This window comes from Cydia amplana, chromosome 1, assembly GCF_948474715.1.
Source record: "Cydia amplana chromosome 1, ilCydAmpl1.1, whole genome shotgun sequence".
NCBI classification, from domain to species: domain Eukaryota; kingdom Metazoa; phylum Arthropoda; class Insecta; order Lepidoptera; family Tortricidae; genus Cydia; species Cydia amplana.
In genome coordinates, this window is record NC_086069.1 from 26,441,881 (window position 1) to 26,460,924 (window position 19,044).

Below are 19,044 nucleotides of genomic sequence, written 5' to 3' on the forward strand. Positions count from 1 at the left end.
CTCGAGTGAAGTCTCGGTAGCTCAGTTGGCGGAGCGATGGGCTAGTGATCGAGATTTGCGAGTTCGAGCCTTGCCCAAGATAATAATTTATTCCACTATTAATTTATTTCTTAGCTAGTATAGAAAATCGCACACTGTACAACTACTATATCCGACTTTAATATGTATTGATGTTTCATGCGTTAGCAGCTGTATCATCGGAAAATCAAGACTCTGTCGATCCATCGTCAAACCCACCAGAAAACGCTGACACTACCGCCGCTCCATCTAATAATCAAGAAGATTCAGAGAAACAAAACATAACAGCAACAAACGTTCAGACCTCCACACCTTTGCCGAACTGTTACGTTGTTTTATCAAGGTCTCCTGCCATTGAAAATGCAACAAAAACAGTTCACTATGACCCTACTCCAGGACCATCTTGTTCTCAAAATATTGCACCGATTGATGACCCAATGTCAGGCGATCCCACTCCCGGACCGTCTGGTACTCAAAATACTGCACCAATAAGCCCAGTACCAGGTCCATTGGGCTTTCAAATCAATGAGTCATCTCAAAGCACTGACTCGATAGGACCAGAGGTTTTTGACTCTGGGATACAAGATCCTACAACGGGTCTTGACACCGAGTGTGATGATTACATTATGTCTTTACTTAACAACGAGAATCTGCCAGATCTGCCCGGGCCTATAGAGCTTGGTGATATAGATCTCCAATTTGCTATGTTTAACGAACTTAACAATCAAATTAATGAAGCTAATCAGGTTGAACCGGCTACGCCTGTCAAAGATGTGACTGTTGAATTGGCTACGTCTGCCAAAGAGGTGACTGTTGAACCGGCTACGTGTGCCAAAGAGGTGACAGTTGAACCGGCTACGTGTGCCAAAGAGGTGACAGTTGAACCGGCTACGTGTGCCAAAGAGGTGACAGTTGAACCGGCTACGTGTGCCAAAGAGGTGACAGTTGAACCGGCTACGTGTGCCAAAGAGGTGACAGTTGAACCGGCCACGCCTGTGAAAGAGGATCCACCGATTGAGGCTACTCCGCAAAAGAAAAAGAGCAAGAGTAAAAAAGGTCGAGCGCCCTCTCTCTCTAAGGCCCCGGAACCCGTGCCGATGGATGATGAGAGCAGCCAAGAACATAATGTAAGTATGACTGAATTTTTTTTTATAGTTACAAGTTTTTTTGCTTTCGTCAGTTAAAACTTTGAGCAGTACTCTTTGAGTCTTCTTAAGGAAGAGGGGTATCTATTTTGAGCTTTATTTTAAAGTGAAAGGGCTAAACAAAGGGCTTTTGAGGTTAACACATTCAGTGCCAAAAACCCGACTATCGGGTATTTTATGATTTCGTTCTCAGGCCGGACGACCCGATAGTCGGGATCACAGTACCACAGTACTATAGCTTTATATGACTACATTTGTCTGGCCTGGCACGGATGTCTTGTTTGGCTGGGTGGCAATGAATGTGTTAAGGTTAATTTATCACTAAAGCCTCGTCTCCATATCGCGCGGCAAACCATCGAACATTGGCTCGCGCGGCAGCCGCGCGCAATGGATACCGGGCTGCCGCGCGAGCCAACTCGATGCGCCCGGTATCCATTGCGCGCGGCTGCCGTGCGAGCCAATGTTCGATGGTTTGCCGCGCGATATGGATACGAGGCTTAAGATATTTAGAATTCAAGCGCCATATTTTTTTTAGCCTGACATAATAGCCGAGGATGACATCGCAGGCCTGCTCCGCCAGCGCCCGCACACCGTACCCCACGCCGAGCTATTGCGAGCCGTGTATGACCGCGTCAACGACGTCTCAAGTACGCTCCGAACGCGCGCGCTCGCGTTGCTTAGCGACTGTCTTGCGAGCGCACGCTCGCCGCTTCGACAAGCGGTTTCAGTGAGTATTTGTTTAACCAATCATCTACTAGATGGCGCTGTTACTTGCGGAGCGATAGCTACATCGCGCTAACGTTTTTTTTGCGATGTACTACATATAAACCCCACGCCCTGCATAAATGACGTGTCAAGTACGCTTCGAACGCAAGACTGTCTTGCTAGCGCTCGCCCGCCTTTGACAAGCGGTTTCAGTTAGTATCACCTAATAGGTGGCGCTGTAATGTGTTGGTTCGTTATGTCTCCCGTAGATGTATATACTCGTATGTCGCGCTATTACGAGCCGTGTATAACCGCGTAAATTACGCATCAAGCACGCTTCGAACGCGCGCACTCGGTCTGCTGTAAGTGATTGCCTACTTCGCTCGCCCGCCGCTGCGACAGTCGGTTTCGGTACGTATTTGTTTACTCGACGGTGTGCGGTTGTTTCGCTGGTTCTGCACAGGTACAGAAGGTTCACTCTCTAACAAAACGCGTCTATTACGACAGATATGACAGCTGGGTGGCGCATGCGCGGGCGGGCGTCCGTTCCGTAGCGGTGCGCGGCAACTACTATAGCTAGACACCAAAATAGGTGTGCCGCATGTACTTGTAGCGACGCGACGAAATCACGGAGTGAGCCACGCCCGTTAAAAATTCCTGTGTTTACTCAAAATAGATACAGTACAGAAATCAATCTACATACAAAGTGCGCTCGAGCAACGCACACATAGACACTGCTCACGGACACGATATCTCGGACCGGTTGGGACCAGTGCGAGCGCGAGTGTCAACCGCTTGAGACACGCGTCTGTGAACTTTTTTGTGCAATAATGGAGAAACAAAAAAAAGTTATTATAACTGTTCAGTGGACGGTCGTTTGAATTCAACATAAAACGATGAATTGTCGTTTTTTAAGCTATCAGTGGTTTCAGAGAAGTATCTGCTTGTATTTCGATGGTTCGTTTTAACGATAAACAGAACAGTTAGGTAGGTAGGTACCTATGCACCCCGCCCCGGCTACTACTAGATACGAGTGCCACTATCACGTTACTACGATAGTTTTTTGTGCATAAATCATAGTTGACAACCCTAGAGCGACCGCCGAGCGTAGGTATGAAAAGTGAAGTACATACATGTGATTGACTTCTGTACTGTCATAGAGAAATATAGTAAGACAAGAGTGCTCACTCCATACATCAATTCAGACTATTAATTTCAGTGTCTACATCTAGCATCGAGTAGCGGAACTATCAGTACTGCTACTTGACAATAGATGTAGCACCGACCGGAAAGTCTTATCTCAACAGCATAAGACTTTCCGGTCGGTGCTACATCTATTGTCAAGTAGCAGTACTGATAGTTCCGCTACTCGATGCTAGATGCTAATAGTCTTTTTGGTATTAAAACTGATGTATGGAGTGAGCACTCTATGTATTTTTTTCTCTATGGTACTGTATCTGTTTTGTGGTTTACTGTTCAGGAGCTGAACGGATCCGGCGCGGTGTCCCGCCTCATGGTGGTGGCGGCGCGCTGCGTGAGCGACGAGCGCGCCGCCGTGCGCAAGGCGGCCGTCTCGCTCGTGCACCGAGAACTCGGCGACGGACCGCCGCCGCAGCCTAACGACCTTGGGGTATGTGACATGTGGCTGTTCATTACAAAACATACCTTACTCAGTTGCTGTAAGGTACATTTAAATAAAATAAATATTATAGGACATTTTTTACACTAATTGACTAAACCCCACAGTAAGCTCAAGAAGGCTTGTGTTGTAGGTACTCAGACAATGATAGATATACAAATACTTAAATACATAGAAAACAACCATGACTCAGGAACAATACATTTAAATAAATAAATAAAATAAATATTATAGGACATTTTTTACACTAATTGACTAAACCCCACAGTAAGCTCAAAAAGGCTTGTGTTGTAGGTACTCAGACAATGATAGATATATAAATACTTAAATACATAGAAAAAAACCATGACTCAGGAACAAATACCTGTGCTCATCACACAAATAAATGCCCTTACTGGGATTCGAACCCAGGACCGCGGCTTCACAGGCAGGGCCACTACCCACTAGGCCAGACCGGTCGTCAAAACACATTTACATACATTTATAATGTAGGTACGTTTGCCTGATGCTTTATCTTGGGAATTGGTCTTCTAAGGCCCTGTTTACACATTCATTAGTGTTTAGTGCGAGTTTATACATTTGCCACTAATCACAATGAACTCGCACTAAACACTATTCAATGTGTAAACAGGTCCTAACTCTCTAATTGACAACAACCCGTTGCTAAAACTTTCGACGACATCTCTCGCAAGAAACGTACGAGTATATATATGTAGGTCCCATGTGAACAAAAAGTAATATAAACTGAAATAAATGTCATATACTCAGAAAAAGTGACCCAAGCCTCTAGTGCCCTAGGCTGGAAACGAACCAGGGTCACAGAGGGTGGGTCACTTTTTCTGAGTATATGACATTTATTTCAGTTTATAACTTATATAGTAGTGTAATTTGTTAAAATAATGTGTTATTTATATACTCGAAATAATAACAAATAAAAATATTTTCTGAAAATAATTTAATTTGTTCTAGTATGTAAAAAGTAATATGTTTACATTAATTGTTGCTCGCTGTAAAAAGTAGCACAGTGCCATGTCGGCCTAATGGTCGGGCCGGGCCTAATGGGCTAATCCCCGCGAACAATAAACTCTCTCATCGCTTCTCATTAATCGCTGCCAGCCAGACTGTTTAAACATTTTTTGCTTTATAAGGTTTAAATTAAATTGTATCTTTTTTATTCGAAACTAATGTGTTCGTATGTTCCACAGATCATAGTGAGCTTGTGCCGCGACGCGAGTATAATCGTCCGTTCGGCGGCCATCGCTTCGCTCGGCGAGATAGTAGTGAAACGACCGAGCGACGACGTGTTTGACGCGTTCCTCGCGGGGCCCATGCATCAGATGAGCGACCCCGAGACCAAGGTACCACTGTTTGAATACACATATTGATGATTGAGGTTTGGATAACTGATATACGAACTCACGACCATTGGAATACCGTTGTAAGGGTATTTTACTACTAGTCAAATCAGTTTCTTTTTTCGAACTGTCAAAACGATTTTGCTACCATAGAATTTATATGAAACCCTAGCATGTTTAGTTTTAGTTTAGTTTAGTTTTTTTTTATTTATTCGTAAACACACAGAAAATAGACATACATAGAAAAAACACTTCCAGCGCTGATCTTCCGATGAGACCATCATGTGACGTCACAATTAAATTACCTACTCTTTATAGTTTTATACGGGATTTAAAATAGGAATTGTGTCTAAAAATAACTGCTGTCAACGTTTCCCTATTTCTTCTGGTGCTTTATTTCATGCATGGTGTAAAATTAGTACATTACTGCAGACGCCGGGAAAGAAGGGCTTGCCGGGTGAGTAGGTATAGCCGGCCGACCGTAGGGAGGCCGGATAGTTATACGAAGCCGGCAAGACCTTTTCACGGCTAGGCATGTATAGTGCTTTTCTCAAACATGCAATGAAATAAAAAAATACACCACTAAAAAAAACAAATTTATAATCTTTATAATAAAAATCCAACTTCACAACAAAAGTTTTTTAATTTTCCTTCCAATCCCGCCATAATTGTTTTTTTTTTACGGAAGTCGTTCGTATTTCGCGTGTGTAGTGTTCGAATATACCTTATTAGGGCCATTATACACAATCTGATAATAAGAATCTCTATTTCTATAAATAAAATAAATGCAGAGGATTTTAAATATTGTCTATGGTCTCTGGTGACTTACGTATAGACAAAATTTTAAATTTATTCATCAACACATTGAATCATACAGATTCGTATTCTTAATATCAGTACGTTCGTGTATAACAGGCGTTAACACGGATATTTTGGTCCGATAACCATTCATTCACTAAAAAATAAAAAAAATAAAAAAATTCGGCTGTTTAGCCTGTTCATGGACACAGACCCCATGTTTACATTAGAATTTAAAAAAAAAAATACTTCCCGGCCTAGGCCTTCAATTTCGTATGAAATTCCTTTACAGTTCTCTGGAGTTGCTCCGCCCTAAACGTGATACTTCGAAGCCTGATATAACGCCCGCAGCGACGACATTTCATTGCATGTTTGAGAAAAATTAATTTACAGTCAAATACCACCTATTCCACCTGTCCAATTTATTTGCTCAATTTTGCTTAATGAGAGAGTGAGGTGCAATGCACATTAGACCAAAAATTTGGACAGGTGGAATACCACACTAAGCAACTGAGCTATCGACCGTTGGTGAATCCTTCCATCACTTACTTTTTAGGGTTCCGTACCAAAAGGGTAAAAAACGGGACCCTATTACTACGACTCCGTCTGTCACCAGGCTGTATCTCATGAACCGCGATAGCTAGACCTAGACAGTTGAAATTTTCAAATGATCTATCTCTGTTGCCGCTTAACAACAAATACTAAAAATATAATAAAATAAATATTTAAGGGGGGCTCCCATACAACCAACACGATTTTTTTGCTCTATTTTTTGTTGATGGTGCGGAACCCAACGTGCGCGAGTCCGACTCGCACATGGCCGCTTTTTAGGGTTCCGTACCCAAAGGGTAAAAACGGGACCCTATTACTAAGACTCCGCTGTCCGTCCGTCCGTCCGTCCGTCCGTCCGTCCGTCTGTCACCAGGCTGTATCTCACGAACCGTGATAGCTAGACAGTTGAAATTTTCACAGATTATGTATTTCTGTTGCCGCTATAACAACAAATACTAAAAACAGAATAAAATAAGTATTTAAGTGGGGCTCCCATACAACAAACGTGATTTTTGACCGAAGTTAAGCAACGTCGGGCGGGGTCAGTACTTGGATGGGTGACCGTTTTTTTGCTTGTTTTTTTTGCTTGTTTTGCTCTATTTTTTGTTGATGGTGCGGAACCCTCCGTGCGCGAGTCCGACTCGCACTTGGCCGCTTTTTTGTTTCCACGCCTCACAAAGGCTTGCTTTACATTTACTCTCCTTTTACAGGTGCAAGAGCTAGTAGTAAACCTGATGCAGCAAGTAGCCTTCGACCGCCTCCAAAAACAGACATCTTTAGCAGCCGAGAGCCCACTCCCGTGGCAGTTCCTGGCGGCCATTACGAGGCATAATATGAGGCGGCACCTGCAGAAGGCGTGCGCGCTGCTCGCTAAGACTTCCAAGTGCATTAAGTAAGAATATACAAAAGCGAATTTGTGTTTAATATAGAAAATCAGATCATCATCATCTTCCTCGCGTTGTCCCGGCATTTTGCCACGGCTCATGGGAGCCTGGGGTCCGCTTGGCAACTAATCGCAGTAATTGGCGTGGGCACTAGTAGTAGTATGTAGAAAATCAGATGTGTGAAATATTTCAATCACCAACTATAAGTAATTGACCCGTTGTCAGACGTTTAAGTTGCTTTGATAGGTTTCGTATTATATCTAAACCAAACCCGATTAGTACTTATTTTATTACGAAAAGTTTTTTATTTTATTGCGAGGCCTTATTTCTATCCCAGCACTTCCACCAGTTCTGTACATTTATATCCTGTCTATTTATGGTTTTTATATTTATTTTTACGGTTTGAGTCTAATGATGCAGGCAAAACAACGTTTCAGGCGGTCTAGCATGAGTTGCGTTCTCGCGCGCGCCTCCATACTTGACGTCGCGCAGGATGTATGGAGTTGCGCGCGAGGACGCAACTCATGCTAGACCGCCAGGTAAAATAACAGTATCTTTAACTCTTTTTCGCAGCCACCGCGTCGTGGACGCAGTCAGCACGCACCTAGGCGTTCAGGGCGACGAACGCGACCTGCAATGCCTAGTGCTTCTAACGAGCATCGCGCGACTTGTCGACTATTCTGATGTCACCTTCATACTAGACTACTACTACAACCTGGTTGATAACACGCAGGTAAAACACTGATTTATACTTCCGCTATTTTTGCACTAAAACGGGGCCGAGAAGTATTTGGTGATGACTAAGATAATGTCGTCTTTGAAACGTTGGAGGGAATTTTCCAGCTAATTTAAACTCGATTAAGTCAAGAAATTAATTTAATAGTGAAAAAACTAATTTACGTGGTTGCTTGGTAAATTTTAAACAGTTCCATTGTGTGCTCGCTGTTAATGCACATTTTTTTCTATCTTAGGTATAGTATGCCGTGTAACGCAAAATCACCGGCTGGGTCGCCATGTGTGGTCTGCTTCTGGCGCATGCTGGTTTAACTCCTTGAGTCCTCCTAAGGTTGGAACTTGGAAATTAGCGAGCAAAAACAACCTTAATGTTTTAAATTTAAATTCGAATTTTAAATTTCTGCTCGTGGGGTTAAGCCATCAAGAAGGTAAACCAACCTGTAATATTTCTGTATGTTTCAGGGTCGTGACCAGCGCCTGAAACCGCTGACTTTAGAACTCCTAACTCTGTGGTCGCGCTACCTAACACCGGCCGCTCGCACGGCGCTGCGGGAACACCTCGCCGCGCGCCTCGCCACCGACTCGGGAGAGGACGGTCAGTATTATTAAACGGACTCGCGTTCCAAGGGTTCCGTACATTAAATCCGACTCACGCTTGACTACACATTTCTAATAAGTTTTTCTGTCATCTATAGGTAATGAACTATTATGTGTATTTGTTTCAAAATTTTAGACCGAGTAGTTTCGAAGATAAAGGGAGGGAAATGGTCGGCTAGACAAACATACAGCCGCATGAGTGATCCTATAAGGGTTCCGTTTTTTACTTTTGAGGTACGGAACCCTAAAAACACTACACCATTAATTAAAGGATTTAATACATGAAAACAGACATAACTTGGGTAAAGTCTGTGACGACGTCGGGTGGACGATGCTCATCTGACAGTTCGGGCCGCGCCATAATGCTGTGACATCAGAGGGTCTATCGCGGAAAATGAAATTTCATTATTTGTCTCTCTCGGGTATTCGAGCGATAGAGAGGCAGATGAAGAAATATCGTTTTTCGCGATAGGGCCTCTGTGACACTAACCGTGGGAAGGCATTCGCGTCAAGCCACATAATCCGTTATTAGTATTTAGTCACTCTACTGTAGAAGGAATGATGTTTTTTTGCGTCTGTTTTGTTAATTAATACCTGGATGGCAAATTTCAACTTTCTAGGCCGATTGGAAACGGTTTACATTTTCTATATATTCTAACTACACTACATTAGTACGTCGGTGAGTAAGTGATTAGTATGAGCATTTTCAGGCTATAATGACCATAACCGTTTCAGTTCAATGGGACTTAAAGATTTTTTTAACTACCCAAATTTTATGAGTTGAAGTATGTTAAATAGATCCTAAGTTATGATTATATTGATTATGAAGGAGTCAGTTCTGTTTTCATAAACTTGGCTCGACACACTGGACGCATGTAATAGATAAGTTCTCCTTTGTAGGTTGCCGGATACCCAGTGCTACGCTTGCCGCACATTTGGACCCTACCAACTTGCAGTGGGCTAACGAATTACTACAACTGTGTAAGTACAATTAGGCTGTGACTTCGGATTTTTTTCGTAAATGAAACGACAGGAAGCTCTAATTTAGCATTTAGTTTTCAATGCTTCGTAATTTGCTTAGCTTTCTTTGCTATATTAATTTCAGAAGTTTGGCCAGAAGTTTCATGACAACAGTCGTACTAATTAATGTACTATCCTCCTAAGGCCCAATGTCCTACCTATAGTACCTATTCAGTTCGATGTACAAATTTAAACCATGTCCAATTGGAACAGAGTCGCTTTTTGCTTTGTTTCGTTCAATTTTCAATCAACGCAAAATCAACTGTATTTGCCACAATTTAGGTTCAAATTTCAGTGACAAAAATTTTAGATGTTTCGTTTGTATGACTGGGTCCTAGGAGGCTATGAGAGCGTGCGCATATTTGTTTTTGTAAAGCTTTGGATTCCTCCGAAAACGGTGCCGTCATATGACGGCCGTCATATAGCGGCCGCAAAAGACGCCCGTCTTTACGGTGGCGACATGTGGAAAGTACCACGGCGTCATAACACACCGTCATCCACCAAGGTCAAAGCGGCAAATTTGAAAAATGTAGGCGCAATGGGATAACGTCCCATAGAACATTTGAATTTCGCGCCTTTTCCTACTGACAAGATTTGCTTGATCATCTATAATTTACTTGGAGGATGAAATATCATCAGAAGAGGAAAATAATCGTAGTACGGAATCATTTATTCAAATCTCGTGTCATTTATTCAAAATGGCGTCACCGCTGTCTAATAAAACGTTCACGAAACTATCGACACCGTCATGACGGCCGTCATCTTACGTTACGTTGACAATCAACGTAACGTAACGCCGTCTAGGAAACCGCGCCATCTTGTTTACATAGACAACGTTCTAGTGACGTCAGTCAACGCTATATAGCGGCCGTAATATGATGGCACCGTTTTCGGAGGAATCCAAAGCTTAACCTCTCTGTCATTCTTGCATATTCGAGCGATAAAGAGTCGCGATGCGAAGAGTTTCGATGTCGCGTTTCCCGGTAGGCCCTTTGTAAACAAACCGCCTTGATGTATCAATGCCATATTTGATTGTCTGTGAAAACTTGTCAAAAAACAGTTTAAGGTACAGTATGTATAAGTTACTCTACTCAAGTCTATACTTAAGTCACTAGTGCTGCACTCTGGCGGCAAAACATTGCAGCAATACTCCCCATTGGAACAGAGTCGCTTTTGCTTTGTTTCGTTCAATTTTCAATCAACGCAAAGTCAACTCTATTTGCCACAATTTAGGTTCAAATTTCAGTGACAAACATTTTGGATGTTTCGTTTCTATGACTGGGTCCTAGGAGGCTATGAGAGCGTGCGCATATTTGTTTTTGTAAGCTAATTTATACTCATACTTGAGGAGCACAAAAAAACTTCCATATTTATTTCTGTACCTACGAAGAAATCTGTTATTTTTGATAAGTTTTCTCATTCCATCTATCTTTGTCACACTCGTTGTTAAACATAAGGTCGTCTATTTCTCTTTCGGTGTGCGGGAGCGCGTTAGCACGTGCACATTTGTCGCTTGTCCAGCCGCGACTAAAGGCAACTTGTCCAATTTGTCACAAGTTAAGCGCTTCAATTTTGGAACGCCTATAACCTATCTTGAGTTATAAATCATTGTATCAGCGGAGAAGCGAGCCCTGAGCGGCGGCGGCGTGTCGGAGTGGGTGCGCGCCGCCGACCTGTCGCTGGTGGCGCCCGCGCCGCCCTCGCCCGCGCTGCTCAACCTGTTCCTCGCCGCGCTGCAGGACCCGCCGCCAGGTATCGCAACGCAGGGGTCGGCAACGCGCATGTAACACCTCTGGAGTTGCAGGCGTCCATAGGCTACGGTGACTGCTTACCATCAGGCGGCCCGTATGCTTGTTTGCCACCGATGTGGTATAGAAAAAGAAAAAAAGGTATAGTTTGTAGCTTTCTAATAGACCCCGAAGGCTAATCCTATTGTCTATTGTTAAGAAAAACCGCTCGTGCCACGTGCCACAACCACCTGCATAAAAAAACGGTACTTCGGTTACTGAGTGCCGGCGAGTCGAACGCTACAGAACCAGTCTAAAATGTGTCATCGAGATGCGTATCAAAGGCGCGTTATCGGAGAGCGCACCTACACTGGTTTTTTGAGCGTTGGACTAGCCCGCGCTCAGGTGCCAAATAGAATAATTAGGACCCTTTTTTGCAGGTAAGTAGCACGTGCGGTTTTACTGAACAATAGACAATAGGATAAGCCTTCGGCGTCTACTAGAAAGCTACAAACTATAACACCGTCTGCGACCACAAGGGGCGATCTGCCCTCCGTCAATGCCGATTCAGATAGATGACCTCCGATTTGATTGGTGCCGAAAAACGTCGCGACGAATCGCCCGACAGATCGATTATGCGACCTACGGCTATTCAACGAAGACTATTATCGAATTTAAACTGTTGTGAGACATGCTAACATTGAATAATTTTACGGTTTAGACTCACTTGTTTTAAGTCACTCGCGCGACATGTTTCGGAGAGCCTAGGTCTCCTTTCTCAAGCACTAACAGTGCGAGCAGCGTTCACGACGGCCGTGTATCGCGACGGCGTGTTAAAACAAGTGAGTCTAAACCGTAAAATTATTCAAGACTATTATCATGATAAATACTGTATTGTCGGGCTTCACAAAAAAATCTCGGTTCAAAGACGTTTTATTTGTCATTGTCATAAGAAAAAATGCTTAAGAAGGCCGTTGTCTTGCGTTCTGTACTATAAATAAATATTATAGGACATTCTTACACAGATTGACTAAGTCCCATAGTAAGCTCAAGAAGGCTTGTAATTTACTACAACCAGTCGACTATTAAAGCTCTAATAGTGATATAGGGTAATTGCGCTATTCGTTTTTTTTTTGCATTAGAAATAAGGTAAACAATCTTGATGTGTCTTTTAATTGAAAAACACATTTTAAAAATAAGTAACGGTAAATATGTAACAATTATGAATCTAATACGATCTTTTATAGTCTTCTGCTTTCATAAGTAATAGTTATTGATTAAAAAAAAGTGTATTTCAACTAAAAGTAAAAGACATGTCAAAATCGCTTACCTTCTTTCAAGTTCTTTCTAATGCTAAAAAAAACGAACTATAGTTTCCGTCCACGCTCTAGTTTTCGTCCCAGATTAGCAAATAATACATTTGATTTTTAATTTTCTACTTGCGAAATATCATTTTTATGTAGATAGCTATATTGTTTGGATTGCAATTCGTACAAATTTGTGCAGCAGCGTAGGTTTATATTCAAATTGCGTCATGTGGTCGAAAACTAACGCACCTACGCTATGTGATAACTGTTGTATGGGCAGAGTGGACGGCTGCGTGTCACGGCGCCGCGGTGGCGGGCTTGGGGCGGCTGTGCGTGCGCTCGCGCGCCGCCGCCGCCGCCGCCGCGCCCGCGCTGGCCGCCATCTTGCACTCCTCCGCGCACGCGCTGCAGGCCCGGGTCAACGCGCTGCTCGCTCTCGCCGACATTTGCGTCAGGTATGTGTTACCAAAAAACCGGCCAAGTGCGAGTCGGACTCGCGCACGGAGGGTTCCGCACCATCAACAAAAAATAGAGCAAAACAAGCAGAAAAACGGTCACCCGTCCAAGTACTGACCCCGCCCGACGTTGCTTAACTTCGGTCAAAAATCACGTTTGTTGTATGGGAGCCCCACTTAAATCTTTATTTTATTCTGTTTTTAGTATTTGTTGTTATAGCGGCAACAGAAATACATCATCTGTGAAAATTTCAACTGTCTATTAGCTATCACGGTTCGTGAGATACAGCCTGGTGACAGACGGACGGACGGACGGACGGACAGCGGAGTCTTAGTAATAGGGTCCCGTTTTTACCCTTTGGGTACGGAACCCTAAAAAGACTACTAATACTAGACCGCCAATCTTGACATGTTCGTAACCGAAACCGTAAAACCGGAGTAGAGATCTAGCGTCGAGTAGCGCATTTCTCAGTACCGTACCTTGACCTTAGATGTCGCGAGTGTCGCGACAAACGAAAAGTGTATCGCTCAACAATTTACAACTAATATTACAAACAGCTAGGTACAAATTATGTTCCGGTAGTTAGTGCTTCTGGGCATTTTCCGCAAATCGACAACCATTGTGCCTATTTTGCGTAAAATAAAACCGTTCCGGTAATAAAATTAGCTGAAAATTATTTGCGGCATCTAGTGTCGAGTAGAGATACTAATAAATCTGTTACTTAAGGCTCCGTTAACGATTTTAGGGCCAAAATGTAAAATTGATAGATTTAGTCGTTGAAATTGTACTCCTTTTGTTACGTAATATCTAAATAACAAGTATTGGTTTCTATTAACACGTCTTCTCATCTTGCCTTTTAATAATTAGGTCCCAAGCGTGCGTCACCGGAAATATATGACGAGAAGGGGCAGTTTTTAAAAATTCATCAAAAAATTATAGTCATAAATTATAAAAAATGATGTATAAGAACAGTTTCAGGAAATGTTGTAGATTGTTTAAGTATCAAAATTACGTTGAAATTAAGTCGATTTTCACGAAAAATGTTCACTTGTTTTGAAGTAATTTCTGGTGAAAATTGATTTCGTCTAACTTTCATTTACTCTTGTTCAATATCATATAACAAAAATGTAGTCTATGAAAGTTGGAGTACAGGATATGTGTAATACAAAATTACCATTTACGAAATTCCAAACTTTACGAAATTTACAAATAAGATCGACTAAATCAGTGCTTTACGCGCGTTTACCTAAACGTCCATCAGAAAAAAAATCATTACTAATTTAGTGAGTCAGTTTTCAAAATGATCTGTACAAATGCAAGATAAGAAGACGTGCTAATAGATACCAGTACTTGTTGTTTCTATTACGTAACAAAAGGTGGACAATTTCATCGACTCAATCTATCAATTTTACATTTTTGCGACTAAAATCGATACCGGCCTCTTAACGCTGAATGTCGACTATTGTGTTGTGGGTAGGTACTGGACGACGATATATCGATTCGCATTGTGACGAATAACGGCGCACATTCGCATGAATCCTACTAAAGGTATTATATTCGCAGTTAGCGGGACAGATAAGAAAAACTTGCATTCAGACTCAAAAGTTTATTCTGTAATTTTTGAAGCTGAAATCTTATTTTTAAATAGGAATATGCGTATAACATTAATTTAGTTCTTAAATATTAAATATCCGGGAGACCGAGCTTTGCTCGGAAAACATATAAAAACTCAAAAATGCGCGTTATAAAACCTAAAAACCCCCACATAGCAAATTTCATCTGAATCGTTAGAGCCGTTTCCGTGATCCCCGAAATATATATATATATATATATAAATAAATATACAAGAATTGCTCGTTTAAAGGTATAACATAAGATATAACCACAAACAAGACATCCTCTAGACTGAGCATAGTAACGCTACCCCCTCTGCCACTTATACGATAGTTTTACTCCATCTTCGAGTCAATCCCGTGCCGTGATTGGTCCGTGTCTTTGAACGGACCAATCACGGCACGGAATTCGCTCACCTCGCCCCCCCCGCACCCCCGTATTTTTGGCAGAATCGGTCTCATGAAATAATAGCTCTTAACTCCGTCTAGAGGATTCCTAGTCTATGGATATAACTGTTTGACTAACGATAGTTTTATAAGAAATAAGTGTAATAAGTAACATATTTATGGACATAGCGCCTGAATTAATGTAAATTTACAAAATCTTGGAACTCTTGGCAACTTCTCGGTATCTAACTTAAACTCTAAATGTGGCCCGTCGTGATTACTTGCCATCGCGTGGCTATTTACTCTTTGTCAGATTTTTTATCGGATTTGCCATCATCCTTATCATCGTCCTTTTTGTCAGATTTGCCACCATCATTCTTATCATCGTCCTTTTTATCATATTTATCATCATACGTTTTATCGGATTTGCCATCATCCTTTTTATCTGACTTGTCATAATAATCCTTTTTATCGTATTTGTCGTCATCGTCCTTTTTATCGTATTTGTCGTCATCATACTTTTTATCGTATTTGTCGTCATCCGTTACCGTTACCTTTACCGTTAACGAGTTGTCATAATTATCCTTTTTATCGTATTTGTCGTCATCGTATTTTATGTCGTATTTGTCGGAACAATACTTTTTAACATATTTGTAGATATCATCCTTATCGAATTTGTCGTAATACTTTTTAAAGTATTTATAGTAATCATCCTTATCGTATTTGTCGTAATCAAACTTTTTACCGAATTTCTCGTAATACTTTTTATCGAATTTCTCGTAATACTTTTTACCGAATTCCTCGTAATACTTTTTATCGAATTTATCGTAATACTTTTTAAAGTATTCGTAGTAATCATCCTTATCGTATTTGTCGAAATCAAACTTTTTATCGTATATGTCGGAGCAAAACTTTTTAAAGTATTTGTAGTAATCATCCTTGTCGAATTTGCCGTAATAATCCTTTTTATCGTATTTGTCGTAATAATCCTTTTTATCGTATTTGTCGTAATAATCCTTTTTATCGTATTTGTCGTAATAATCCTTTTTATCGTATTTGTCGTAATAATCCTTTTTATCGTATTTGTCAAATTTATCGAATAGTTTCAAGAAGGACTTCGCTACCAACTTTGGCCCCTTAAACGCCTTCGACACAAAGTATTTCTTTTTATCATATTTGTCATAATCCTTGTCTTTGCCATATCCGCAGACTGTCAACTCACACAGTACGGTAAGAATAAGTATACCAAGTATCCACTTGGTTGTCGCCATTTTGCTTGCAAACTAGTTATTGTACTAGTTATGGATTTACTACTTTGCCTTTTTATATATAATTTTTATCGTTAAAAGTAATTTTAATTGTTTTTTCTATCACACACTCGCAATAATCTTAAAATTAATATGCTAGATGTGACTAATCACGTCTTTATTTAATTATACTCGTGCACATGAATGTCACGTTCAAAATGTATGGACTACTAGCTTCTGCCCGCGACTCCGTCTGCGTGAAATGATGATGATGATTGAAAAAACTATCCTTTCCCGGGCTTCAAACTATATTGACAGCAAATTTCATCTAAATCGGCTCAGCGGGTAAAGCGTGAAAGTGTCAAACCAGCGGACAGAGTTATTTTCGCATTTATAACATGAGGTTGTCTGGAAGAGATCGCTCTCTAGCGATAAGACCGCCTGTTGTTACCTCTGTCTTCATGTATTATGTGTGTCTCTCTGTAAATGTTTTATTGAGGTTGTGCAATAAAGAGGATTTGTATTGTCTTGTAGAAACTAGCCTACGCACGTGACTTAATCCGCGTGAACATCGGTTGTAGTTTCTCCTGTCCCTCTTCAAGGTGTTGATTTCTTATAATAAAGTAGCTTATGGGCTACTTTTTAGCGTTCTGTACCTAAAAAGGAAAAAAACGGAACCCTTATTATAGGATCACTCGTGCGTCTGTCTGTCTGTCCGACCATTTCCTCCCCCCCTTTATCTCCGAAACTACTGGGCCTGACATTTTGAAAAAAATACACAAAATAGTTCTTTACCTAAAGATGACAGGAAAACCTATTGGAAATGTGCAGTCAAGCGGACTTAATGGACGGAACCCTTGGAACGCGAATCCGACTCGCACTTGGCTTGTTTTTTTTATTAGTACTTATAAAAAAGTTGGGGTTGGACATGCCAAGGGTTATTAACAGGCATCGGAGTTTTTATCGCATGGTAAGACTAATAGCAAGCTATGGAGTCGACATTTGCCATAAATGTAAACTCTTATTCATACTCATACTCATGATTAATTTTATTTAATATGTAGTAACTATTTAGTAATCTGTTCTCGATTACTAAATAGTTACTACGTATATGAGTTTAATGATGATATGACACAGATATGTTTTAAAATAAATGTATGTTTTAATTGGGTGAGTTGTACTTCACAACTCAAGCACACTATAGCAGATTTTTCATAGTCATATTGTAAATCGTTGTATGGCTCTATCCATGCCAAAATTGCAGCTATTTCTGGGTTAGGCATAATAATTAATTATGGAATATTCCACAACGTATTTACCACTTACAGATATAAATAACTACTACGTTTGCAATCACCAGTGATTGACACATGACAAATACTAATCAATTTTATCAGCGGTCAGTACCTACATGACATTAGGTCTTTCGCAGCGATGTAGTTTGTATAAGTAGTTGTATGTTAAAATAATTGAAGTTATGAATTCATAATGTAATAGAAAAATATTTTTATATATAATTCGACTAAGATAATATACACGACCGACCGCTCTAAAGGCATTTTAAGATAAATGAAATATGTAAATGAGTATGAGTATGAATAAGAGTTTACATTTATGGCAAATGTCGACTCCATAGCTTGCTATTAGTCTTACCATGCGATAAAAACTCAGATGCCTGGTTATTAAGCTGTTTACTTATGAAATTTAATTTAATTAGAATTAGATGTAGTAATTTAGAGTTGAGAAAGTATCAGACAGAAATAGCGATTTAAACTTTTATTAATGGGTTGATTTCACGTGATTTAGGTTCTGGTAATTTTCCGCCATTTAGTTTTCTCCTTGAATACCTATTTTATCGAATTTAAACTGTCGTGAGTCGTACTAACATAAAATTAATTTTACGGCCGTTGTGACTTAAAGTCATGTGAGGTAGATCGTAAAATTAGTTTAATATCTATTTCGTTTTTAGCACTGTGTGTACAGTCGGCATCAAATATAACGTGCATGGACGCCTAGATTTAGTTATAAAATTCAACATGTGTCAACAGCCCTATTGCTTCTGTCCGCAGATACACCAACATAGTGGAGCCGTTGCTAGGCAACGTGTCGATGTGCCTCAACGTGTCGGCCCCGGCGGCGCTGCGGCGCTCCGCGGCGCGCTCGCTCACGCGACTCCTCTTGGCCGGGTTCCTGCGGCTGCGGCCGCCGCTCTACTACCGGTGAGAGGCTGTGCCCACAGATACACCAACATAGTGGAGCCGGCTATTGATACATACATCTAAAAATCGGTATATTTATCACTGACTGAGACTTAGATCAAAAACCGGCCAAGTGCGAGTCGGACTCGCGCACGGAGGGTTCCGCACCATCAACAAAAAATAGAGCAAAACAAGCAAGCAAAAAAACGGTCACCCATCCAAGTACTGACCCCGCCCGACGTTGCTTAACTTCGGTCAAAAATCACGTTTGTTTTATGGGAGCCCCACTTAAATCTTTATTTTACTCTGTTTTTAGTATTTGTTATAGCGGCAACAGAAATACATCATCTGTGAAAATTTCAACTGTCTAGCTATCACGGTTCGTGAGATACAGCCTGGTGATAGACGGACAGACGGACAGCGGAGTCTTAGTAATAGGGTCCCGTTTTTACCCTTTGGGTACGGAACCCTAAAAATCAAAAACCTCATCCAGTTCCAGGTTCCACACCCAGGCTCAGTCAGTCGCTGTGACCTTTACGCCTTGGCCACGATATTGCGCAACTAGCTTCGACTAAGGCGACAACCATAGGTTGGAGCACACAGCGATCGGATTTTTTTCCCACCTATGGTTGCCCCTTAGCCGGAGCCAATCGCGTAAAGT

The 19,044-nt window shown here is 41.3% G+C and overlaps 1 protein-coding gene across 2 annotated transcripts in view; it reads left to right on the top strand.

Moving 5' to 3' along the window:
* Window positions 1-19,044, top strand: part of LOC134651237 (uncharacterized) — a 32,111-nt gene that overhangs the window by 3,764 nt on the left and 9,303 nt on the right. The window contains exons 6-17 of one of the 2 annotated variants that reach the window (XM_063506305.1): window positions 187-824; window positions 990-1,145; window positions 1,699-1,890; window positions 3,349-3,498; window positions 4,713-4,865; window positions 6,923-7,104; window positions 7,670-7,829; window positions 8,294-8,426; window positions 9,329-9,409; window positions 11,066-11,200; window positions 12,763-12,937; window positions 18,255-18,404. In XM_063506305.1, coding sequence (XP_063362375.1) covers window positions 187-824; window positions 990-1,145; window positions 1,699-1,890; window positions 3,349-3,498; window positions 4,713-4,865; window positions 6,923-7,104; window positions 7,670-7,829; window positions 8,294-8,426; window positions 9,329-9,409; window positions 11,066-11,200; window positions 12,763-12,937; window positions 18,255-18,404 — 2,305 coding nt within the window. The remainder of the gene's footprint in view (window positions 1-186; window positions 825-989; window positions 1,146-1,698; window positions 1,891-3,348; window positions 3,499-4,712; window positions 4,866-6,922; window positions 7,105-7,669; window positions 7,830-8,293; window positions 8,427-9,328; window positions 9,410-11,065; window positions 11,201-12,762; window positions 12,938-18,254; window positions 18,405-19,044) is intronic. The other variant, XM_063506313.1, reaches the window with a different exon arrangement.